This window comes from Engystomops pustulosus, chromosome 8 (assembly GCF_040894005.1).
Source record: "Engystomops pustulosus chromosome 8, aEngPut4.maternal, whole genome shotgun sequence".
Classification (NCBI taxonomy): domain Eukaryota; kingdom Metazoa; phylum Chordata; class Amphibia; order Anura; family Leptodactylidae; genus Engystomops; species Engystomops pustulosus.
The window spans coordinates 37,194,220-37,221,395 of NC_092418.1; the positions used below are offsets into that span (position 1 = coordinate 37,194,220).

The 27,176-nt window shown below is 41.3% G+C and overlaps 1 protein-coding gene across 1 annotated transcript in view; it reads left to right on the top strand.

Moving 5' to 3' along the window:
• Window positions 1-27,176, top strand: part of SHISA9 (shisa family member 9) — a 235,675-nt gene that overhangs the window by 39,425 nt on the left and 169,074 nt on the right. Inside the window, exon 2 of the mRNA XM_072120683.1 lies at window positions 19,015-19,142. Within this exon, the coding sequence (XP_071976784.1) occupies window positions 19,015-19,142 (128 nt within the window). The remainder of the gene's footprint in view (window positions 1-19,014; window positions 19,143-27,176) is intronic.

Genomic DNA, 27,176 nt, shown 5'->3' on the forward strand with positions numbered 1-27,176 from the left:
ATCTACAATTATAAAATATACAGTTCGGACTTACATACAAATTCAATTAAAGGGCACCTACCACCACGAATCTACCTATAAAGGTAGATCGGGTGGTAGGTGAATCAATGGGACGTGAGGATAGCCCTTTTAAGGGCTAATCCTCACGTCCCCGCACTTTTTTGTAAACTTTTATTACCCTAATATGTTAATTTTGTTATGCGGCTACTTGGGCGTGGAGTAGCCGCATCTGAGGTTACACAAGGCGGCTACTCCACGCCCCGGTAGCCACTTTACCCCTCCTACTCACCATGTTCGGCGCGCAGCTGCTCGTAGCTGCGTGCCCTCGTCCGACGATCCTGCCGTCTGCGCATGCGCAGAACAGCAGGCCTGCGCCTGTGCAGCCCCGGCTTCGGAGCAGTGACCGCGCAGGCGCGGGCCTGCTGTTCTGCGCATGCGCAGACGGCAGGATCGGCGGACGAATGCGCGCAGCTACGAGCAGCTGCGCGCCGAACATGGTGCGTAGGAGGGGTAAAGTGGCTACCGGGGCGTGGCGTAGCCGCCTCGTGTAACCTCAGATGCGGCTACTGCACACTCCAGTAGCCGCATAACAACATTAACATATTAGGGTAATAAAAGTTTACAAAAAAGTGCGGGGACGTGAGGATTAGCCCTTAAAAGGGATATCCTCACGTCCCATTGATTCACCTACCACCCGATCTACCTTTATAGGTAGATTTGTGGTGGTAGGTTTCCTTTAAGAACAAACCTATGGAACCTATTTTGTACATAGCCTGGGGACTGCCTGTATATTTTCTTTATTTCTGCACCAACACTCCTACTTTCAGTATGTAGAAGCTCCAGATAAATCATATCCTTTTATATGAAAAGATTATGTACAAATAAAGGAAGTGCCCTGACAAATTTAATCTGATTTTGGGGGCAGGCACAAATGATTCAGCCCCTTGGTTTGGAAGCACAATGGAAAGACTACAGATCATCCACTGATTTGCCACATAGTTGGAATCACCTTTATTCCAGCGGTGATTGTAATACTAAAACCAGTAGGGACTCCATCTGTAAGGATGTTTCTGTGAGAGGTATTCCATCTCAACATATGTGACGCTGCACTGTGTATTTTCTGTATCTAGGTTACTCCTATTTATGTATTTGTTAAAGGAAATCTACCACCAGGATGAAGGATTTTACACCAAGCACACTGACATACTGGTGTGTGCCTCCTCTGATGGGATTCACTTTTCTTTTAGCTTCTTATTCCCTTGTTTTTGCATAAATGGCTTTAAAAAATATGCAAATGAGCCTCAGGTGCTCTGAGTTCACTTAACAGCTTTGGAGCCTGGAGACCCTTAGGCTTATTTACATAATTTTTAAAGGCTTTTTTTGTAAAAACAAGGACATAAGGATCTAAAAGAATAGCAGATCCTGCCAGAGGGGGCACACACTAGTATGTAAGTGTGCTTGCTTTACAATACTTCATCCTGCTAGTAGATGTCCTTATAAGCTCATGTCTATTTAAAGACATGGGAATGTATTTATGGGGCTTTTTGTATTATGATTACTGCATTCTACTCTGTTATATCTGATCCCTGTACTTGTAATCGTATCGTGTATTGCAAATGACATGACCACTTTCTTTGTGCTGTTTTCATTTGTTTATTCTAATAAAACAATTAAAACAAAATATTAGACTAATATTACAATGCCAAGGCTCTGTACACACTAATCTTTTACAGTGCTATACAACTTCTGGATTAGGGTAAACTTTAATAATCTGCTCATACGCTTTTGTAATGCTCTAGTGTTCCCCTACACATTCTGTAATTTTGTGTTTTGCAAATTTTTGGAAAGTTGAACCAAAAACATAGAACACAGCCCTATAGGAGCATGTGGCATGATAAATTACAAATTACGAAGAGCAGCAGGGCTGAGTTCTTTGTTATATGGTACTGCATAGTGCCGTCAACTTCATAAAGGAGCACTATGGGACACCTGTGACATATTTGGCCCAGTTGTACAAAGATTTACGATTTTTTTGCAGTTATACGAAACCCACTGTAGTTTTTAAAAATGGATTTGATAGTGAGCCTGGTGTAAATGGGACAAAAATGTTGCAATTTTACTACAGTAAATGGTCGGTGTAGAAACTGGAGTAACATCTCAGGGCCCTCTAAAGTTATCAAACAAAGAAGTTGTCCAGAGGTTGAAAAACGTGGTTGCCTTCTTCCAAAAACAGCGCCACGTCTGACCATGGTTTGTGTCGGCATTGCAACTCAGCTCCATACATCTGTATGCAGCTGAGTTGCGATACTGATACAAAGCTTGGTCAGGTGTGGTGCTATTTTTGGAAAACCTCAAAACAACCCTCTTGGTTGCACACAAGCCCATTTGTTCCATTTGGGCTGGGACATTTCACAGTTATCTTACATGGAGCAAGTTTATTGGAACTGTGTGCTCACCTGGGCTGGATGCCAAGTGTAGAACTTGGCCGGGTGCAGAAGAGGAGGGGGATGATCAATCCTCACCTCTCCTCTCTCCATAGAAAGCTAAAAAAGATAGGACATGTCCGGCCAGGCTGCCCGGCCAGGTTATGGTACGGTGAGACACTGGGGCACATTTACTTACAAGGTCACTCGAGTTCACAAAAAGTGCAGTGCAAAGCCCAACCTGTGACTACACAGGTTTGGATGCATATCAAAAAACAACATGTGACTTGTCTGTGCTGCAGACTGCTCAACTCTCAGCCACCACATTTGTGCTCCTGTACAGTTCCTCCCTCTTGCTCCTTCACAGAGCTCACAGCCTGGGGAGCTGACATCATTGGGGGAGGGAGGAGCAGTACAGGAGCACAAAGATGGGGGCAGTCTGCAGCACAGAAAAGAAGTCACATGTTTTTTAAATGCACCCAATCCAAAGCCCAACCCCTGTGACCACACAGAGGATTTTGTCAGGGTGCAAGGTAAGTTATACCACACAATTATATTGTAATGGTAATGCTTAGAGAAGACAGAGAGGCAGATTTGCACTGCAGGTGTAATATGCTTCTGCAACCTGTCTTTAGTGAAAATGAGGTCCCTGGTGACAGGTTCCCTTTAAGTTATTGTAATAAAATTCCCTCATATGGTATAATTTATGTATACTATTTGTACTTTTGCTATATACTAGTATTAGTAGTAATAACTTAGGTCATTGTACAGTAGCTGCACATACATTTTCAACGTAAGCTTGAGGAGCGCTCGTGTTTTTGTATGTGGGTCATACTTGGAATGCAATTACCAATAGATAAATTACGTTGGCTTTGGTTCAATGTAGAACACCTGATGTGACCTATTACTATGTATAAATAAATTCAAGGTCAGTACAAAGTATCAGCGGGGGAGCTTTTAATCCCACTGTCTGTATAGATCACAAAAAGACATCCCTTGAGATTAGAGGAGAGAATAGCCTTTTATATTAAAAGGAGTAAAGATATGGAATTCATTACCACAGGAGGCTGTGTTTGGAGATAAAGTTAATATCTTCAAGAAATGGTTGGATACCTTTTTAGTAAAGGAGGACGTACAGGGTTATATCCATATAATTTAAACACAGGTGAGATGATGGCCTGGGAAGAAATCGAATTGCTTCTCCAGCATCAAGAATGATTTTTTTTCTCTTCCAGAATTCTTCAGCAGATAAGATGACCCAGTAATGTTTCCATGGAGTGTACACATTTAGAATACAACACATATGGCAGAAATGTATTGAGATGGGTGTTTCTGCATTTGTCCCTTTTAGAGAATATTTGACTAACACCTTTATAAAGTAAAAAAAATTAAAAATTTATTACAGAATTAATGTTTTTCCTATGGGGCATCTATGGGGCACAGCCACCCCAAAATAGTTTCACTAAAAAACTGCATCTCATCCCACAAAAAATAAGCCCTCACATGGCCACATTAATGGAAAAACAAGTATTTTATAGCTTACTGAAAACGTTACATCCTTTAGGGCGAAACTACCTACTGCATGATTCTCCACCCCTGCTGAGCCTCGCTGTGAACCCATATAACAAGTAACATCCACATTGAGGTATCTTCGTACTTGGGAGAAATAGCACAATAAATTGTACGTTTTCTCCTTTTATCCTTTGTGAATGTGTCAATGTTAGGGCTAAATGAACATATTACCGAAAGAAATAGAGCTTTCTAAATTTCACCCCTATTATGTTTTAGTTACTATGAAGCTCTCAAAGGATTTTGTAAAATGGATTGACATATAGGGGTTTTTAATATTCTGGTACAGATGTATTACAGTTGTGGCACACTATTTACGTTTTTGTACCTAAATTAGGCGCATTGTTGACCCTGAGTTATCACAAGATACAACCATCTGTGATGAGTTGAGTTCATGACTCTTTTTTTTTATCACTTGGGAGTCTCAGCATGATTTTTCGAGTGGAATCTTTCATTAGGAACTCACAATCTTTGATTCGGGCACTTACATGTAAGCCTCCTACAAACTCCACTCTGCTTCTCTCCCACACCCCAGCATGAAAATGACAGTGACAGCAGAGCCCAGGTATGTGACAAGCTGCACCCAGTGATCTCCTCAGCAGTGGCTTCAATCATCTCCTGGAGGTTAAACCTTCAGTGCTGATCTTCTGCTGCCGTCCTATAATTCTGGCTAGTATTCCTCCTCAGACTCTGCTACACAGGGACACTTCTCTGTATTGTCTCTCCCCCACACACTTCTCTTTTATCCTGCTCTGAGCCGCTGCTTTTGCAGATTATTTGTTAAAAGAAACTCACAAACTATAAACAGAGGCTGAGGTAGTGTAAACACTGGCTGAGCTCTGCTGCTGTATTATACAGGTGCTACGCTGTTCTGCAGAAGAGCTCAGGGTCTTGCATCTCAGTCTACCCCACCTTCGGGCTGGAGTGTTTTTGCGCAAAATTGTGCCTGTATTAAAACGTCGCTAATGATGAATCATTAGTAGGCGCAGCAAAACATCTGGATTGATAGGATAAATGAGAAAAACATGGGTAAATTTGATGCATGGCTAGTTTGGTATTTAGGCACAAACTTACTGACCAAAATGAAAAGTCACTAAAACAACAAAAACATAGTGATAAATCTGGCCCTATATATTTCAAAGCTCATTTAAAACAAAAATGATCCACAAAAAAGTCATTTGTAAGTTGATAAAAAATGATGAAAACATTAACTAGACTTATGGAAAATTTCCGTCGGTGACTAATTTGGGTGGTAAAAAAATCTTTCTGTAAAGGAGATAATTATAATTTTTTTTAATTTTCCCAAATTTTCAGGCAAAACATATTAACCAAAATTTACTACTGACATGCAGTACATACAACATATAATGAAAAAACAATCTTTAAATCACATAAAACACATAGGGGCTTATTTACTATGGGTCCGCGGATCGCATTTCCGTCAGATTTTCCAATGTTTTGGGGGATTGCGCCGTTTGGACAGGAATTTATCAGGCGATTGTGTCACACATGATCGGATTTTGGCGCAATCGCACCGGCTTTCATGCAATACAAATCGGGGAGCGGGCCGTCGGACAATCCGGTCCCTAAATACAAAGAGGCAGGGGGCAGTTAATTGAAGAGACATAGAGCTGTCTTTCAGAATAACTGCTTAAGGTTCACTGGCAGCCCGGGAGAGAGGAGTCACAGCCACTAGACATGAGTCAGGAAAGCTAATTTGCATATTAGAATAATGGCTGTAATTAATGTACAGTGCCTCACTGGCAACTCATTTTAGCTGACTTGCAATCCTTTACCAGCAGACACAGTTGGTCAGGGTAGTAAAATTCTGGTGACAGGTCTTCTTTAAAGGAAATCTACTATCAGGATCAAGCCCACTTACATATAGGTAGGTACCCCTTCTAGCAGAACCTGCTCTTCGTGTAGCTTTTTTACAAAAAAAAAAGGCTTTAGAAATGAGGGGCTCTGGACTCGATAGCCTCCATTCTTAGTCTATGTGCTACGACTAAGAATCTTTATGATTCGAAACGCGTCAGGTCTTTACTTGGATCCCTGATGTTTTTGTTCCCATAATATAAAGAAGATGTTTTTAACCTAAGATTCCTTTTTTTCTGGAGTATACTTCGCTGGATCTTTTGTTTTTTTTTTTCTTTTTTGATTCATTGTGACCCCAGCTCAGTTTTTATCTGCCTCCAGCTGTTGAAAATCTTGGTGAGCTGATTTTTGTCTTTTTTCTCTTTTGCACCCCACTAGTGTTACCCATTTACATTCATATGAATAATGTTGTAAGTTGTTGCTTTAGTCATCTAATGGTCTTGTCCGCCTGTTCCCAGCACCGTACCCTTTACCTGTTCTTCCCTTTGTGTTGGATTGCACATTGCTTCATATATATAATTCATAGGTGTTGCTTTTTTTGCCTCTACCTAATCCCATGGACTCGGAAAAGAAGCATTTAAAACAATACTCCGCACAAGAAGACTCTGCCAGGCTTCCTGCAGGGAATTCCCTTTATTTGTGTGCGCTTCATTGTAACCTTTATTTGGACCTACAACTGTATTATGAGCAATTCCCAGTACATGGCGGCTAAATGGCAACACAGCCGAGACTGGCAAGAGAGAACCTGGCAGAAAGGAATAATGGAAAGAACAGCAGAGCAAGAGAGATGGTTTTACGTCTATCACAGTGTGGTTGCTGAAAAAGATAACGCTATGGGAACTGTTTTGATGGGAAATGCTATTTTTAACACATCAGTGTCTGGATGTTTAAAGCATAGCTGCCGTATCATAGGTAAAAGCCTGATACCATTCTTCAAAGATGAGACACAAAACATCCGCTCTGCTGATAGGACATGGGTGCCCACCCTTGAATTAATAGACCAGTTGATACATTAGGACCATGCTGGATAATCTACATTTGCTTATTTTTGGAATACTGGTGTGGTGTTACAATAACTTGTCATGCTGCCTTTGAAGCGCTTCGGTCTGACATCATATGTCACGTGAGGAAATGTATCCGCTACTTTGATGTAGTGAGAGTTTATTGCAGCCTGTAACAGGATTGTACTCTAATAGTACTGGGAGGAAAATCAGACCTCTAGCTGATAAAAAATATAGAGCAGGAGGAGGTGATCAGATTGTACGTAGTGTCCTATCTGCAGGCAGCATGTTATAGAGCAGGAGGAGCTGGGCAGATTGTACACAGTGTCCTATCTGTAGGAGGCATATTATAGAACAGGAGGACCAGTGCAAATTATACATAGTGTCCTATCTATAGTCATCTTGTCATAGAGTAGAAGGAGCTGAGCAGATTATACACAATGGGGGTCATTTACTGAGGGCCCGATTCGCATTTTCCCGACGTGTGACATCCCCAGTCCAGGTGGCGCAGAGTGGGGGGGGGGGTTGTCTGTGTGTTAAACGTGGATTAACATATATACTGAAGTATAAGCCTAGTTTTTCAGCACAAAAAATCTGCTGAAAATCCAAACTCGGCTTATTCTCGAGTAAAAAAAATATAGGTTTTACCAGGTTTTTGTGGTAAAATTAGGGGCCTCGGCTTAAACTTGGGTTGGCTTATACTCAGTGGGGCAGATTTACTTACCCGGTCCATTCGCGAACCAGCGGCGCATTCTCTGCGGTGGATTCAGGTCCGGCCGGGATTCACTAAGGCAGTTCCTCCGATGTCCACCAGGTGGTGCTGCTGCGCTGAAGTTCCCCGGAATGCACTGATCTTCACCAAGCCAGGCCGGAGTGAAGGTAAGCGCGAGTCCCACAACACTTTTTTTTAAAAAATGCGTCGGTTTTTCCGAATCCGTCAGGTTTTCTTTTGGCCACGCCCCCGATTTCGGTCGTGTGCATGCCAGCGCCGATGCGCCACAATCCGATCAAGTGCGCCAGAATCCCGTGGCAATTGCAGGGAAAATCGGCGCAAATCGGAAATATTCGGGTAACACGTCGGGAAAACGCGAATCGGGCCCTTAGTAAATGACCCCCATTATCTTATTAGTAAAATGAATTTTCTTGATAGCAGATGCATTTATATTCTATAGTATATCACTGTAACAAGTCTTGGCAAAACATGCTGCTTTGTTTTTCAGGGTTTTTTTCCTACTAGATGTTCTCATTATTGTTTGGTTGATGTAATAACAACTTGAGCATCGCACCGTTAATGCATCATTGAATGACTAATAATGCAGCCTTTTAAATGGTGCGCCGTATAATAACCTGCCTACTATTCTGGAGCCTTGGAATATGGCTCAGCTTAGATAAACTGCTCAGCATTATGAGAGATCACAGCTGTATTATTTCTCACATTTCCATATAAAGTCTGAAGATAAAACCACATTGAGGCAATCTGAGAGCTTTATGAATCAGAAAAATAGCTCATCAGAAATTAGCGTCGTAGAATACTTGAAATTATTCTGTTTATTTTATTGGAGCGCTGAAGGGTCTGGACACCGAGGAATAAAATAATGATGAAAATTTTGAATAGTGTTTTGGGCTCGATTTTACGTGGGTGGAAAATGAAGGGTCACCGGGCAGGTCCCTCTCCATTCTACCAACTGGGTCACGCATTAATATTTAAGGGTTTTATCAGCTTTTGCTATGGATAGAAGCGTTTCTGTATATTGAAATAAGGCGTTAGAAGAAGAGACTATTATTCTTAGAAGCTGCTCATGAGGAGGATATTTAATTGGCTTTACAATTTCCTTGATGTATCCTCATTATATGGAAATGAGATGCTTTGATTACAATGGCTTATGGGGAAATGACACCCTACAAATATGAGACAATTAGTGAATTTCGTCAATTGATTCCAGCTAACTGAGCTTGAACTATTGAACTTTGCTCGAAATCTCGACTTAAAATATCCAAAATATGTAAAAAAAAAATGGAGAGAGACATAACAAAATTTAATAAGCCAAATAAGATGAGGAAGAATCATTTGATCCCTAGAAGATATTCCCAAGCAGATTACTATAATAACTTTGATCTTACTATTTAAAACTTTACAATTATTTTTTGCTGTGAAATATTTTTAATGCATTGATCCTGAGAGAGCAAGAGGCTGCTGTGGCTCTGTGCCAGATATAGATTTGTATATATATATATATATATATATATATATATATATATATATATATGTGTCACTGGGTAACATACAAAATAGGTCTCATAGGTTTGTTTTTAAGTTGAATTTGTATGTAAGTCGAAACTGTATATTTTATAATTGTAGTTCAGACAAAAAAAACATTTTTTTGCCCCATTGACAATTGGAGTTTCAAATTTTTTTGCTGTAATGGGACAAAGAATTATTAATAAAGCTTCATTACAGACACCTTACAGCTGAGCATTGTAGTCTGGGACTATAGTAAAGTATTCACAGAGCTTCACCAGAGGTCACAGTGGTCAGTGTCTGTAACTAAGGGTCGTCTGTAAGTCGGGTGTCCTTAAGTAGGGGACCGCCTGTATATGACACACTGGGACTCTATGTACATGTTCAATAGAGGCCTGGATGCCTTTCTGGAGAGCAAGAATATCACAGGTTTTGAGGAAAAAACATTTGTTTAATTCTTAAAGGTTGGACTTTGCGTCTTTTCCAGCCTTACACACTATGATACTATGATTTGTTCCTATAGGACCACCACTGCTGGAGTGATTGCGCAAAGAAACAAATTATTTTTAGATATGAAATTGGCAGAAGTTACTGCAAGTCCCATAGCCGTCCTGTGGTAACAAACACTAAATACGAGTGAGTGGTCAGGCCTCAATAGTGTATTCCTGGCCACTACTGGAAGAGCGTGGTGGTGGTCATATCCAAGGACTACTATGTTTTTTCTAAGGGACAATCTGGCTACATTTATGAGAAATTATCTTCGCACATGTACATTTTTTAAAAAGTAACATCCGATTGAAAACATATATATATAAATGTGAATGCCTATATGAGAATATCCCTTTATGGTCAGCTTCTTCTATTGAAGGCTAAATGTAGAGGAACATTGTTTTTGGCTGAGCGCTAGCCATTGTCTATGAGTCCAGACACAAGGCTTTGGTTTCCATGGCCCTCTGTAGGCAGTGTTTTTCAATAAGTTTTTTCCCCTCATCTGTTTTTTAACTTTTCGCCTCACACACAGACTACAGGATCGTGGTTATACAGGATATGGCACACATTTAGTGCTTGTTGGCTCACTCAGTTTTTAAGTAACTTTTGGCTATAATGAGTCATTGCTTGGTTTTGTTCCTCACTTTCCATAGTCTATTCTCTTCTGTTGTGTCAACATTGCCAGTAGAAATCAATGGATTAAGGCAATGCTTATACTGCCGATTAGATGACGCAAAAATCACCAACAATTCTGGCACGCAATAATGCACTTTAGGGCACAAATATTTGGCACAAATTAGTTTTCTAATCTGTCCCATTATCTTCTCAGTGTAATTTTTACACGTTTTGTCCTCGAGCTTATGTGCTCAGATGTGTTGCCTGTTTTCTACATTTTCCTGTTTAAGTAAGTTAACCACTTCCAAGCGGAAATTGTTTGGATTTCCAAGTTAATTGGCACCAGGCACCTGGTACTAATCGAAATCTGAAAATGGTTTTATTCTGTAACTGTATGACTTACCATCTTCTAATGCCATCCACCATCCCAACGGCTTTAATAGAAGTGTTAGCACCTACAGCTATTCTAAATATATGGTGATTAGGTAAGTGCATATAATTACAAAATTGCCACAATTGCGCTCCTTCTGCACATTCTGCTTGAGCAATTAGTAGTAATTGGCAAAACAGATAACTTCATTTTCTCAATGAGATGCAGAAAACTAATGTTTAACTGCTATATTCTAGTAAATCACATTTTGACATTAATTTCCAAATACATTTTAGAGTAATATGTATGTACATTTTTACAATGAACTGCATTGTATGACAAATAATTCTAATTTCATTAACAAAAATATTAAATTTCACAAGTGTAATTAACAATAAAAATAATTTCCACCAGACCCGTCTATCTCCTGTGGACTTTGTGCTGGGTTGCAGACAGTTAAGCTAGCTGTGATGGATAGATGCCTCCTCCAATCACTTTCTAAACCAGAACTCTGATATCTCATAAGAGGATTGTCTGCCCACTTCCCAGTGATTGCTATAAATCTTCCTTGGAGCCTGTTTTCTCAACTTCTGTGTTTTAGATTTTATGCCCCAGATTTACTAAAGCCCTTGCACCAGTTTTCGGTTGAACTTTGCAGGTTCTTTCATGTGCAAACTGCTTGAACATGTATTTAAGAAGTGTTCGAGACACATTTGCACATAGTGCAGTTTGCACTGTTTATAGTAAATGTGGACCTTCTGGCTACCCATTTGTCTTTTGATTGGGTATTGCATTGTCCTCCTGGTTTGGGCACATGTTTGTACGACTATTCTTTTGCATTAGTTTTGTTCTGTTTTTTTCTCTGTATTTTCACTGCACAGGAAGGGAATGTCGACCAGTTTACCCTGCCACTTAGGGTAGGTTGGGGAAATAGGTAAGGAATGCTTGGGTAGTCTATCTTTAGGGCTCACTGTTCACTGAACCCTAAGCCATAATCAGGTCCAGGATGCATCAGCATTAACCGATTGGAAAGTAAGGGTTTTTTTAGATTTTAGATTATTCACTAATTATCCATCTTAAATTGCCCTAATTGTCTTTTATGGTAGCTGGGGTATGTAATATGTTCTGCCTATTTTCCTAGTAACACAATACATTTCATCAATTTCTATTGGAATTGTACAATACAGAAATATTATTTTATGACAGCAAAAAGCACCCTGTAAAATGGACCTAGAGACCTTGCAATCCTTCTTTATACTATAATAAGATCTGAACCCTGTGATACAAGATGTACTTACTGCTGGTTATTGGAGAGAACAAGACATAAGTCACAGGTGTTTCCCTGCCGATAGTGATGTGCTAGATATCTTCATCCTACTATCTTATACTTTATAGTTTTATGTTGCTTTTGTAGAAGTAGAATAATTGAATATTAACGTCAGTACATGTGTGCTACTAAACTGCATGAGTGTGTTAAGAGAATCACTTTATTCCTATATATTTCTTTCCATTTTAATGCTTTTTTATTTCTTCATTTATTTCTTACCCTATTTAAGATATTAATATGGGATGAAAACATGGAATATAAGAGTTTAAAAGTTGTAGTCACATAAGAGAGATACTTAAGAAACACTAGGTTTTATATTCTGCACTGTAATATCACTGTTTATTATCATTGGCTTGTTGAATTACACATTTAGTGTGATATCACTTTATGCACTATTTCTTTAATGTTAAATCACTATGTGTGGTAAACCCCTACTGAGACATTACTCTGCATATTACCCCTGTACCACAGTACCCCTTACATCACTGTGTGTATTATTCTTGTACTGTAACATCTCTGCATGTGTTATTAATGTACTGTGACATCACTGTGTGTATTATCCTTGGACTATGGCATTACTATATGCAGGGGCAGACTGGCCATAAGACCCACTGGGAGAAATCCCGGTGGGCCAATTGGTTTTGGGCCGGTCCGGGGCAGGTCTGGGACTGGTGGGGCCGGTGGTAAAATAAAAACACATGAAACTCACCTCTCCGACTCCCTGATGCTACTCCCCTACTTGATCCAGTCCGGCCGTGGTGACAGCTCCGTATGGGCTGGCGTCGCACAGACCATGACGTCAGCCGCTTGCCGACGTCATGGTCTGTGCGACGCCGGCGCGTATGGAGCTGTCACCGCGGCCGGACTGGATCAAGTAGGGGAGCAGCGTCGGGGCGTCGGAGAGGTGAGTTTCATGTGTTTTTATTTTTATGTACTGGTTAGAGGGGTGGCGCTGTAAACCAGAGGAGGCTGTATAGAGGGGCAGTCTGGGCTGTATACTGGGGCAGTCTGGGCTGTACAGAGGGGCACTCTGAACTGTATACTGGGGCAGTCTGGGCTGTACAGAGGGGCACTCTGAACTGTATACTGGGGCAGTCTGGGCTGTATACTGGGGCAGTCGGGGCTTTATACTGGGGGAGTCTGGGCTGTATACTGGGGCAGTCTATAGTAGCTATATTCCTGTACATAGGGGGCAGTGTTATAGTAGTTATATTCTTGTACATAGGGGGCAGTATTATAGCAGTTATATTATTGTACATAGGGGGCAGTGTTATAGTAGTTATATTCTTGTACATAGGGGGCAGTATTATAGTAGTTATATTCTTGTACATAGGGGGCAGTATTATAGTAGTTATATTCTTGTACATAGGGGCAGTATTATAGTAGTTATATTCCTGTACATAGGGGGCAGTATTATAGTAGTTGTACTTTTGTACATAGGGGGCAGTATAATAGTAGTTATATTCCTGTACATAGGGGGCAGTATTATAGTAGTTATATTCCTGTACATAGGGGGCAGTATTATAGTAGTTATATTCCTGTACATAGGGGGCAGTATTATAGCAGTCATAATCTTGTACATAGTGAGCAGTATCATGGTAGTTATATTCTTGTACGTAGGGGGGTAGTATTGCAATATATTTTACTTAGGGACAGTAGTATTATAGTAGTTACATTCTTGTTTATTGGAGAAGGTATTGTAGTATGTTTTTAGTGTACATATATGGCAGTATTAAGTTGTGTGCTCTTAAAATAGAAGTGTTATTCCTTTACAAGGAGGCAGTATGAATCTTTCTCTGTGGTGTACATGTTAATTTAGACCATCTATTAACAGTTTGTATGGAGTTTAGTAACTCCACCCACATCACAAGGCCACACCTACTTATTTTGACCCCGCCCAAAGAATGGGGCCACTTTTACAGTTTATTCCAGGGCCACTTTAAATTCCCAGTTCGCCCCTGACTATACGTATTATCCCTGGAATATGACATCACTGTGTACATTATGCCTGGAATATGACATCACTGTGTGTATTATCTCTGTACTGTGACATCACTGTGGGTATAATGCCTGTACTGTGACATCACTGTGTGTATTATCCCTGTACTGTGACATCACTGTGTGTATTATACCTGTACTGTGACATCTCTGTGTGTATTATCCCTGTACTGTGACATCACTGTGTGTATTATCCCTGTGCTGTGACATTACTGTGTGTATTATCCCTGTACTGTGACATCACTGTGTGTATTATCCCTGTACTGTGACATCACTGTGTGTATTATCTCTGGACTGTGACATTTCTGTGTGTATTATCCCTGTACTGTGACATCACTGTGTGTATTATCTCTGGACTGTGACATTTCTGTGTGTATTATCCCTGTACTGTGACATCACTGTGTGTATTATCTCTGGACTGTGACATTTCTGTGTGTATTATCCCTGTACTGTGACATCTGTGTGTATTATCTCTGGACTGTGACATCTCTGTGTGTATTATTCCCGGACTATGGCATTACTGTGACATCTCTGGGGCACATTTACTAAGGGTCCGAATCGCTTTTTCCGCCTGGTTTAACACATTTTTCAGATTTGCACCGAATTGCCCCAGGATTTTGGCGCACGCAATCGGATTGTGGCGCATCGGCGCCAGCTTTCACGTGACAGAAATCTGGGGGCGTGGCCATCGGTAAACCCGACGGATTTGGAAGAAACGTGGAATTTAAAAAACTAATTGTGACGCAAAATCATTCACTCACATGCTCCGGGAATAGGTTGATGAACTCCAGCAGACCTCGGCAGACTTCGGCGCAGCAGCGACACCTGGTGGACATCGGGTGCACGACCTTAGTGAATCGCCGGAAGACCCGAATCCTCGTCAGAGAACGTACCGCTGGATCGCGACAGGACCGGGTAAGAAAATGACCCCCTGTGTGTCTATTATCCCTGGACATCATCATCAATGTTTGCATTATCCCTGTACTGTGACATTATTGTGTTCAGTGTGTATTAACATGCTGAGTTTATTATTAATGGTATAGCTGTTTGCAAACCTCTGTTACTAATTCTTTATATATAATGACATCACAGTCTGTCACTCCTGTGCTGTGATGTCACTGTGTGCATTGCCATGCATTGTAATGTTGTTTATGTGCATGCAGTAGGGCTTGACTAAGGTTTATAATAGCTATGATTGTATACTCCATACGTGATATTGTTTGAAATAATCTTTTCTAAAAATTCACAGTGCAAATTAGAATATCTCTGTGCTGTTACTGTCTTTTTCCATTCTTTTTCCATGATTTGTGCATGCAGTTCCTATGCTATGACATCCCTGTGCATGCAGTTCCTATGCTATGACATCGCTGTGCATGCAGCTCCTATGCTATGACATCGCTGTGCAAGCAGTTCCTATGCTATGACATCACTATGCATGCAGTTCCTATGCTATGACATTACTGTGCATGCAGTTCCTATGCTATGACATCCCTGTGCATGCAGTTCCTATGCTATGACATCGCTGTGCATGCAGTTCCTATGCTATGACATCACTGTGCATGCAGTTCCTATGCTATGACATCACTATGCATGCAGTTTATATGCTATGACATCGCTATGCATGCAGTTCCTATGCTATGACATCGCTGTGCATGCAGTTCCTATGCTATGACATCACTATGCATGCAGTTCCTATGCTATGACATCACTGTGCATGCAGCTCCTATGCTATGACATCCCTGTGCATGCAGTTCCTATGCTATGACATCGCTGTGCATGCTGCTCCTATGCTATGACATCGCTATTCATGCAGTTCCCATGCTATGACATCGCTGTGCATGCAGTTCCTATACTATGACATCACTATGCATGCAGTTCCTATGCTATGACATCGCTGTGCATGCAGTTCCTATGCTATGACATCACTGTGCATGCAGTTCCTATGCTATGACATCACTGTGCATGCAGTTCCTATGCTATGACATCCCTGTGCATGCAGTTCCATTGCTATGACATCCCTGTGCATGCAGTTCCATTGCTATGACATCACTGTGCATGCAGTTCCTATGCTATGATATCGCTGTGCATGCAGTTCCTATGCTATGACATCACTGTGCATGCAGTTCCTATGCTATGACATCACTATGTGTAACTCTTCCCTATGACATCTCAAGGAGGATTACTTGATTACTGTGACATCACTGTGGCACTTACTTACTAAGGGCTTTGCGCCACACTTTTGTCGGACTGTGCAAGTTCTTAATGACTAAAATGGCTTGCACAGGTAGAAGAGGTGTCTGCGCTGCGCTGGCCTCCGGGCTTGCTGATTCGGACCCAGCAAAATATTTAACATGCAAATTGTGCCCCACTATGTATTCCTTTTCTGTGACATGACACAGTTCCAATACTGTGACATAGGGGCAGATTTACTTACCCGGTCCAATCGCAATCCAGCGGCGCGTTCTCTGCGGTGGATTCGGGTCCGGCCGGGATTCACTAAGGCAGTTCCTCCGACGTCCACCAGGTGTTGCTGCTTCGCTGAAGTTCCCCGAGGCCCGCTGGAATGCCCTGAAGTTTACCGGCCTATTCCTGGTGAAGGTAAGTGCAAGTTCCGTGACACTTTTTTTTTTTAAATGCAGCGGTTTTTCCGAATCCGTCGGGTTTTTGTTCGGCCACGCCCCCCCCGATTTCCGTCGCGTGCATGCTAGCGCCCATGCGGCACAATACGATCGCGTACGCTAAAATCCCGGGGCAATACAGGGAAAATCGGCGCAAATCGGAAATATTCGGGTAACACCTCGGGCCTTACATAAATGACCCCCATAGAGTAGATTATATGCATTGTGACATCATCATGTCGTTGTGTCTTGTTGTGTGATGTCACCATATGACATTATAGTGTATGACTGTGTGACAATTATTATTGTACTATGATCCCTGCACTGTGACTACAATACCCATGAAATCATTATCCTTTCTATCTCTATGCACGTGTATACCTGTTTACTATCTCTGTACTGTCACTCTCCAATGTGACTGTCCTATTATCAGAAAAACTAGTATTTTAGGGCTACATTCCACGGCCAGTTCAGAAAACTGCAGAATATTCTGTGCCTGGGGTGGCTTCTACTTACCCCTAAAAGACCAGTCCTTTGTATGAAATTGTCTGATTCATTGTGACTCATGTGTCAAGTTGTGTTGAGTTTTATTAAATCATGAAATGTGGCTTATTGAAATAACTTAATAGAACATGACAGATGCATTGTTTTGTGTTGGAAATATGAAAAAAAAAAATCACATTTGCCGATGAAAATGGGTCAGAACAAATTACATGAATGATTGTGCAACTAGTGATTATTAGATAGTGTCTATAGAAACCATATTATAGTATAATAGTATATAAGCTTTACACTACATTTCCCCCTGATTATTTATACCGGCCAGTTATATGTTAGCTTTATTCGTTAGTTAAAACGTAAATAGAAATACTCTAATTAATATATAATCTGGAATTGTGCTTTATTTTGTAACTTTGCGACCATATAAATGCAACGGTAAGGGGCACATTTATCATTTGCTGTGATGATGTTGTGCCCGCCCACTGATACCCATCCAGGGTCGGTTCCAGGTTTCATTAGGCCCCTGGGTGACAGAGCCTCAGTGGGCCCCTTTGCAGTGAACTCACGAGGCAGCATTAAAAATTAAAACTAAAACAGTCTCCTGTCCCCTAAAATATTCCATAGTTTATCAACCCAAACAGCCTCTCATGGTTATTTTATATACATGACTACTACGAACTTCAGGTGTGAATAAGGCTGTGGTCTCATTTATTTCATGTGAAGCGCTTTCTATGCATTCATCCATATTTCTTTATTTTTTAATTTCATAGCTTTTATTACCGTACTATTGTTAATTTTTCTAATTTTTTTTTTTGGGGGGGGGGTGCATTTATGATAGGATTTTTCTGAGTTGAAAAAGGTTCAAGCCCAAGGTAGCAAGCCATTGCATCAAATACATAATAAGGCATGTGGCATTACACACACCCTGCAAGGGTGGGGTGGGGGGCACCAAGACTGGCATGGTACACCAGCCTTATCTTGTTATCTAGCTGCAGAATGCTGATTTATATATCTGTTTATCATCTATGCATCAACCAATGCAAAGAAGCTTTATTGGGCTAGATACAAACCAGCATTGCCAAAACAGGTAGACCATAATGGATGGGGACATGAGACAGGGTTTTTTTGTCTCTATGGCAGGCACTGATATATTGTACTACTATGGCCTCTGTCCCTTCTTCCCCCAGAAGGATGGTTTTTTTTTTCTCCATGGAGTTAAAGTCCAGGAGATCAAAGAGTCTCCTAAAGTGAATGTCCATCAGAGCTGAGTATTTTTGACATCACTGGAGGAGGTGCATCCCAACCTCGGTGGTCTCTTGGTCGCATGGTCTTTCCTCTATCCATCCTATATTTTTCTTTATACCCATCATTTAGTATTGGACACATCCCTAATGAACTCTTCTAAGGATTAAAGTTTTATATAAAGAATTGTAGACTCATCCAACATTCCCATACATCAACCAGAAATCTCAGAGGTTCTTTTGGAATTTTTTTTGTTGTGTTGCAGATCAGAAGATTTTGGAAGATTTTCTATTTGTTATTAAGTGATTTAGTGCAAGGTAAAAGAAGTCTATGCTAGGAGCCTCTATCTCAGATTCTATTAAATATGCCACAAATATGCCTCATTCTGGTCAATGTGTTCCATTGAGTACCACTGGTGTCTATCACATGATGGACCCAGAACCGCTGTTATTTTCTCTTGTGGGATTCAATGCTGGAACAGATACTCCAATATATTACTACACATGTGGACATCTTTGTCTTCATGTCTATCCATGACTTGCAGCCTTGTATTTCATAACATAATAGCATGAAAGTAAACTTTATACCAGAATCCTCGACACATATAAACATTGTTGCCTTTATCCCTAAAAGATGTACTCTGATACTTCTGCGTTTCCTATGTATGTGATGGGAACCCTACCTGATGTATTCCTCTTTTACGGTGAAGGTGCTAACATAATTATATAACTTTCCTTCTCTTCTTAGGGCTCTTGCTGACGTGATGAGACAACAGGGCCACTGCTCGTCAGACCACATGGAGAGGGATGCAAACCTGGTGGTTCACATGCAGCACTATGAAACCATGCAGTCCCGGCCATCTGCAAATAACTTACGTGAGTTTTATTACGTCGGGCTATGTACGTGTGGTTAGAGAACCGCTTTGTGGTTATATCTCTTTATCACGCAAAGGAAATGTGCTTTAGTGACATAAAGCTGTGGCATCATGTGGCCTTTGCTGAGTTGGAGAGTGTGAAGTCAACTGAGGCCAACTTCATATTGATACTTGTAAACAGGTTTATCGCCATTTCACAATTGAATGGATTTGATTACATCTGTCTGTTTTACTCTTAAGTTTCACCTTGGTTGATAGGAGGCCAAAAGTATAATAAGTTGTCTATTAACTTGTATGTATATAGGAATCTGGTTGTTGATGCAGTGAGATTTTCCTTTAATGAATAGACTGAACCAGCTCTGATGTTTAGATTGATGAAACTCTTCCAGCCAATATGTTCCATGTTCTGATCTATGTTTTTAATCTGACCACAATAAAATCTTATGGCCATAATATGACAGCCACGAGCTAGCCGCAGAAATTGCATTTAGCTCACGGTCACCATTAACTTCTGTTATGCACGGTAATGTGTCTCACCACATTGTGCCTTGGCTGGCGCTGTTCACCACTCTCATCTCCAATTGGCCAGAACGAGCCACAGACATTGTCCCATTTAAGGCCCGTTTCAGCACATGGACTGGGTGCATGAGGCCTAAAATACACTAGCACCTTTACAGCATGGTCCGTTATGGATGCCATGATCTGGTTGCATGATTTCTAAGACTTCTATGGATCTTGGTGATGTGTGGTGAGCACACAGTGTCACAGAGTCACACGGCTGCACAGATAAATATAGGTAGTGTCCTATATTGACTTCTCAGTTGCCCCCTCCTCTTCCCGACCCTGTGATTGCCCCTGATCCGGTGCGGGAAGTACCTGTCCATGTAAATGCACCCTAATGTAATTTCCTGCTCATTCTCCCTATAATAGATTAAAAACCACAACTCTAGCACTGTGTCCTCTGTCAGAGGCTTTGCTGCAGTCATATTGAGAGAAAATGGATAAAGAGAAACAGATCAAGCTGCAGGTGACTATACGTATTGAAGTGGTGTGAATGGATTAATAGAGGGACATTTATGCATATGATGAAGCTCCTGCCCCCTCCGGCGACTCTAGATACATCAATGGGCTCCGACCTCCTGATATATTTGCTGGCCGGGCTACGCTGGCGTAGAGTTGCATTATCAACTATCAACTGTTCAAGCTGAAGTGAGTGCGCATGAGCAGGGTAGGAATGCCCCTCACCAGCCCACTCAGTCTCCTGCTGTGCAACTCCTTTACACCACTCCACACCCCTTTGGCATTGATCTAGTGTAAAAGGGATAATAATCGTATTGCCATAGATAACATCCATACATAAGCGGTCCTACAGGTCTGTATTGTATCTTGACATATGAGGCTAATTACGTACGTTTCTATAAAATGTATTTTCTTACTTGAAATCCTCATGTTAGAATTGCTGTTTAAAATAATTATAGCGAAAATACAAACGATAGGTTTACTACGTCAGATGTGTAACAGCTGATAAAATGCAAGTAATACGCTCTAGCACTTGACTGTTTTGTCAGAAATTAACTTTTGCTCAAAATGTTATTTGGAACTTCAGTTACCAGGAATCTTTGCCCATAAAGGACCATCAAAACATTTTAATTAGTGTCAACAAATGAAACACATTTACGTACACAATTTCACAAATTTGTTGAAATTACGTCAACACCTAAAAAGAATAAATTTGGCTTTTGTGAATGACAATAATTAGGCTACAGGCCTTACATGCTGCCAACACAAATGCTAGAAAATGCCACATAAAAGACTGAATAGAGATTTAACAGCTTGAAAGAAGACAAGTACAGGGCTTGCATTATTGTGGTACTTATGATTATTTTGGCCTTCACTCGTTAATATGTGTCATTTGTTTACTTTCTTTTGCTACATTCTATCCTAAATATTCTACACCCCTTTCCATCAACTACATCCAAAACATTCATTATCATGTTCACTCAATATGCTAAGTAGGCTCTTTACTGTAAGGTAGGTAGTCCTGGGCTAGAGTGCACGACCTCACCCCATCCACTTGACCCCCCAGCCTAATTAGCATCTTGGGCATCCAAATTAATGGCCCTGACTGCTCGGGAATGGTGGGAAAATTCCAACTGTGCTGGAATCCATGGAGCAATACCTATTAAAGGAAAACTACTTCTAAGATTAAGAAAAAACAAACTACACATACTCACCTAAGGTCATCTTTATCCCCATCAGTGTTCGCCTTTAATCTTGACACAGCAGGATTGTCTAGAAAAAAAGATTATTAGCAGGCCTGAGTGGAAAGACGAGATGTCCGGCGCTCCGGTCTGCTAATTATTCACGCCTCCTAGGCGACGTTGCCTCCCTCTCATACTACGGGAGAAGAAGGTGCAAGAGGCGTGAATAATTAGCATCCCAGAGCACTGGACATCTCTTCCTTGCGCTCCGCCCTGCCAATTATAAGTCTTTTTTTCCAGGTGATCCCACTGTGTCAAAATGATATAAGAACACTGAGAGGAAGGGAATGAGGAGGACTGGGGGTGAGTATGTGTCGTTTGTTTTTTTGTTAATCTTATTGGTAGTTTTCCTTTAAATGTAGCAAAGAGTTGGAGTTGGTGGTGTTGGTATCACATTACTGGAATAACGTCTATGCCACTTTATTAGTTGGTGTCTCTATTGGACTTTTTATATTGAATGTTGTTTTTTTTTAAACAGGAGCTTTCATCCCCACCAACAACTCCAGCTCTTTGCATCCTTATTTTTGCCTTACTCTACTGTACCCTCCACCATTCCGAAGCTATCTGTGCCATTAGTTTCAGCATCCAATATACTATCTAAGCTCTACACAGGTGGTTGGTCCTGGGCTGCAGACTGCCCAGATCATACTTATAATGTAACATAGAATTTGGGTGCTTATACTATCGGCACTGTTTGCTCAGCAATGATTGGAGCCAGAGAAAAAAATTCAACTGCCTCGTGAAGCAGCACTTAAGGGGTTTTCACAGAATAAAAGTAGGTATCCCATGTCATACTTGCATGTGCATTGTTCTGTTTGCATTGTATGGGACTTGCAAAGATAGCAATGCATCGGCATTGAGTTCATTTGCCTACCCATCACTCAATTTCTACCCGGGACAGGTGGATAGTTGGATACAGGGTTGGCTGCAGGATTCAGTAGGCCCCTGGGCAACAGAGCGTCAGTAGACCCCATTGCAGAGAACTCACATGGCGGCATTAAATATTCACTGTCTCCCTATTCCCTATTTTATTACACCAAACAGCCCCCTCACAACCTATGTATTCCTTAGATACAGCCCCCCTCACCCCTGGGATTTCTTATATACTTATGTGGACCCCCCCAGCAGCTCTGGGCCCAGGTATGTCCAGTGCTAGTGCTGGCCCTAGATGGATAACTTATGATTCTGGTATAAAGGTTCAAGGGAACCTGTCACCAGGCACCTAATTTTCACTAAAGACAGGTTATAGAAGCCCATTACAGCTGCATTGCAAATATGTCTTTCTGCATTCGCTAAGCATTTGCATTACAGTATAATCATGTGTTATAACTTACCTTGCACTCTGACAGAATCCTCTGTGTAGTCCTAGGTGTTGGGGTTTGGTTTGGATGCATTTCAAAAAACAACATGTGACTTGTCTGTGCTGCAAACTGCTCAGCTCTTGGCCCCCACCTTTGTGCTCCTGCACAGCTCCTCCCTCTCCCATTGATTTCATCTCACAATGCTGTGACCTCTGTACAAGAGCAGGAAAGAGGAGGATGAGAGTTGAGCAGTCTACAGCACAGACAAGTTGTTTTTTGAAATGCATCGAAACCAAAGCCCAACCCCTGGGTCTACACAAAGGATTCTGTCAAGGTGCAAAGTACGTTATAACACACAATTATATTGTAATGCAAATGCTTTGAGAAAGCAGAAGGGCAGATTTGTAATGCATCTGTAATGGGCTATGGAAACCTGGTGACAGGTTCCCTTTAATTACATGCATTACATGATACAAAGATTACTTCATAGTATAATTCAATTATCTATCCTTAAAGGGGTTATCCGGGTTTAAAAAATTTTTTTTTATGGCCGGGCTGGGGAGGGCTATTTAAACATAATAAACATGTACTTACCTCCTCCGGTGCTGCCGATGTCCCGCGCCGCGACCCGTCTTCTCTGTGCGCTGGTTTCAGTACAAGTGCGCACAGGGAGCTTCCGGCCGACTGGATGTTCCCATGTGCACCATCTCCCAGCGCTTACAACGTTGAGAGATAGGGACGGATGGGAGGAGCCGTCCACAACGCGGACCGGAAGCTCCCTGTGCGTGGCTTCCGTGCCCCTGTTTGTTTACAGGGGCACGGATCGAAGTGACCGCGGCGCGGGACATCGGCGGCGCCGGAGGAGGTAAGTCCATGTTCATTATGTTTAACTATCCCTCCCCAGCCCGGCCATAAAAAATTTTTTAAACCCGGATAACCCCTTTAATAGACATATTAGAGCTGGAAGATTTCTAAATCCCTGCTTCTTTTAATTTGTGGATGGTTCTGGGGCCTGGTGAAGATACCAGCTCCAGACTCTATGTTTGATTTGTATGTCATATATTCATTCTTTTGGAATACTGATCTATAAATACTGACTTGTTCTATGCTGAGATGTGACATTTACATCAAGAAAAAGCTTGTTGTGAGTTAGCGGGTGAAAGATGCAGCACCTTGTTTATTGGTTTAGAACAGGTTTGTGCGGTCCATCTATGACATAGACAGAGGTCATACATTATGTCTGGCATTGCGGAGAATGACATGAGACAGGACATGCATCTCCCAGAATCATTTCATTAGGCTCCTTCCTGCCTGTGATATATGTATCGCTTGCAGCTAGTGGTTAAGGTTGGTAGGCACTGGTTAGATTTATTATAAATGGGATGAGTCTCTGCTATAGGCAGTATCTTCTTCTATCTGCAGAGGAATAATCTGTCGAAACAGAATTTGGGTGAATGTCAGTATGAAGGAATCAGTGTCACAGAGAGGAGATGTTACTATGAACCACTACAGCTGAGAATAAAACATCAATATAATAACATAGCGTGATGGCTCCTTATCCTCTGTGTCTATGATTATTGTGGAATATTACTCTCGGTGCATTAGCTGCTATATATATACATACAGATATGTGTTCTTGTGCACAGTATGTATTAGTATTTGGTCTAACATGCAGGGCCAGATCAGCCGTTAAGGACATCTACCATATAAGCACCTTAAAGGGGTTTGCCAATGAAAGAAAATTCTCAAATTTCAATCCCCTAGTGATGTTTACACAATTAAGATAACTTTTAACCCTTTACTTTACAATTTTACACAGTTTTTTTTGCTTTTGGTCAGTGTAAGATTCCAGAGTGTGGGAGGTGTCTGAGCAGACACATTATGATCCCTGTAGTGCTGTGAGATGCTGTGTGCTGACAATGTGGTTATTATATCAGGGTACAGGTTTATATACACTTTAATTTAGCTTCTGAACATTCACTAGTATCTGACACATAGAAAGAGAGATGAGACAGATTAGAGATGATGAAATGATGAACTGGTGTTTGCCTCCTCTGGCAGGATCCGCTCTTCTTTTAACTTCCAATGTTTCTTGTTTTTAAGAAAAAATGCTAATTAGTGTTTCAGGCTCCCCTCAGTCTGATATGCTTCATTTTTAAAGACTTAAAAAATACAAAAAACAAGGACTTAGGAGATCCTGCCAGAGTGGGCACACATCCGTATGTCAGTGTGACTGATCCTGATGGTAGATGTCCTAATTTTTTTCTCCATTTATTTATTTATTTTTTAGAACTTGCCAAATTACTGTAGGTATCATGAATAGAGAAGAGCTGGCCCAATACCCTTTGAGAGTGGAGGCAAAGGGCTATAGTATAGTAACATAGGGGGATGGTGGTCTAGTGAGTTTACTGGTCTATTGGAGGGCACAGGGATGTCATGTATTGGCGAGGAGGTATAGTGTGGTCATAGAAGAGTAATAAGAATATATTTGCTAATTCCTATAAAGTTGGAATAATATAATTTTACAAACAAGCAAATTATGAGAATTGTCAAGTATCAATGGGCTCTTAAAGGTGCTAAGGGCAATGTGAGCTATTAATACTACTGATATGTAGACTTTTCTCTTCACCACATTATGACATTTCTGCTATGCATACATTGGGGCACATTTACTAAAAACAGTGCAGTCTGTACTATGTGCAGTTTGCCTGTGTAGTGTGCAGAGGGCGCCAGATTCATGAATTGTGGCTCACGTTCTGCATGAATTTGGCACACCCTGCACTGCCCCAATAAAGTGCAACAACTTTTTTTTTGGTGCAACTTTACCATGGGGCCTGCAACACACTTCTGTTAGACTATGCATGACAAATCTGGGGCTCGGTCTGACCTAGCACAGGACGAAGTTTGTGTCTACATACTACAGCCGTGACACAAAATGGTTGCGTAGGACACATATGTAGCCTGTAAACTTCTTAAATACATGAACAAGCTGTTTGGACATGAAAGAACGTGCAAACGACAGAAAACTTTTAAAGGTCCTCGGTAAAAGTGCCTCAATGTTTTTGCCATACCTATCTATGATGATACTGGGGCACATTTACTTACCCGGTCCAGTCGCGATCCCGCAGCGCGTTGTCCGACGCTGATTCGGGTCTGCCGGGATTCATTAAGGTCCGTGCGCCCGATATCCAGCAGGTGTCGCTGTTGCGCCGAGGTCCACCGGAGTTCACCTGCTTCTTCATGGTGTATGTAAGTGCTGATCTTGCGACACAAATTCTATTTTAAATTCCGCGTTTTTTTCCGAATCCGTCGGGTTGTCCGATGGCCACGCCCCCCGATCTCTGTCATGTGAAAGCTGGCGCCGATGCGCCAAAATCACGGGGATATTCAGGGCAAATCGGAAATCCTCGGGAAACCCGACCCTTAGTAAATGAGCCCCACAGTCTGAAGATGTTTGACTGCATTTGTCCCTCTAGTGGTAGTGATGTGATCTGCAGCCTTTTGCTAGTTTGTTGCAATAATATATTGGATTAACAATTTGCAGCATAAGAAAATCGAGCCTAGAAGAGGGCCCTTGTCATATCAAATCAATATCAGATTGATGGGATTTCAGAACCAGGCAACTTTACAAATCAACCCTGTTCCTGATGAATGAATAGAATCCTAGTTGCAGTAACAAGCTCTGGCCACTACACAGAGAACTGAGCTGTACTCCTGACTCCATTCTTCTGGTCAGTTCAAGTACAGGGGCAGCTTATTTATCAGGGACTTAGGTACTGGCCTCCCACCGATCTGCTGTTTATGTTTTATTTTATAGAAAAAATCTAGGTTGTGTCTTTCATTGATGATAACATTGATGCCAAATCAACTCCATTGACTTACAGTGTATCCAGCGTCTGTAGTTATAGATTCTATACCTATAGTATCACCCACTAGCCCGACCCTTCTAATAGGTTTTTCTTCCTATACAATGTGCATCACTTGTATTTTCTGCTATTTTAACACTTTATGTTCCTCCTGAGCAAACATCTAGAGCAGACTATAACATTTATATTGTGTGAATAATATAAAATTCATGGAATGTCACGTAGCTAAGTTTATTGTTGCTGGATGTCTGCCAGTTGGATGGCTCAACTATATTGTCAGTAAAACTCAGGCCAAGTCTGTGTGACATGACATTTGCTCAGGCCATAAGAGCCACCTCTTCAGATGCCATAGTCAGTGAAATGATTGAAGAATCTACTATTCATACTGTGAAAAAAGTGCTAAGTTTAGGCAAAATAATCACAGAAAAGTTAATATGCAGAAGAGGACACAGGGGAAGCAGGGTAGCCATCAGGGATGGTTTAGTGTGACTGTGTTCAGTGGGACCCAAGGAGGAGAAGGGGCCCTCCTTCCTCTCCAGGTGCAGGAAACTCACTGTGTACACAGGGGTGGATGATCATTTTGTGTGGCGTCCACAAAATTTGCCAG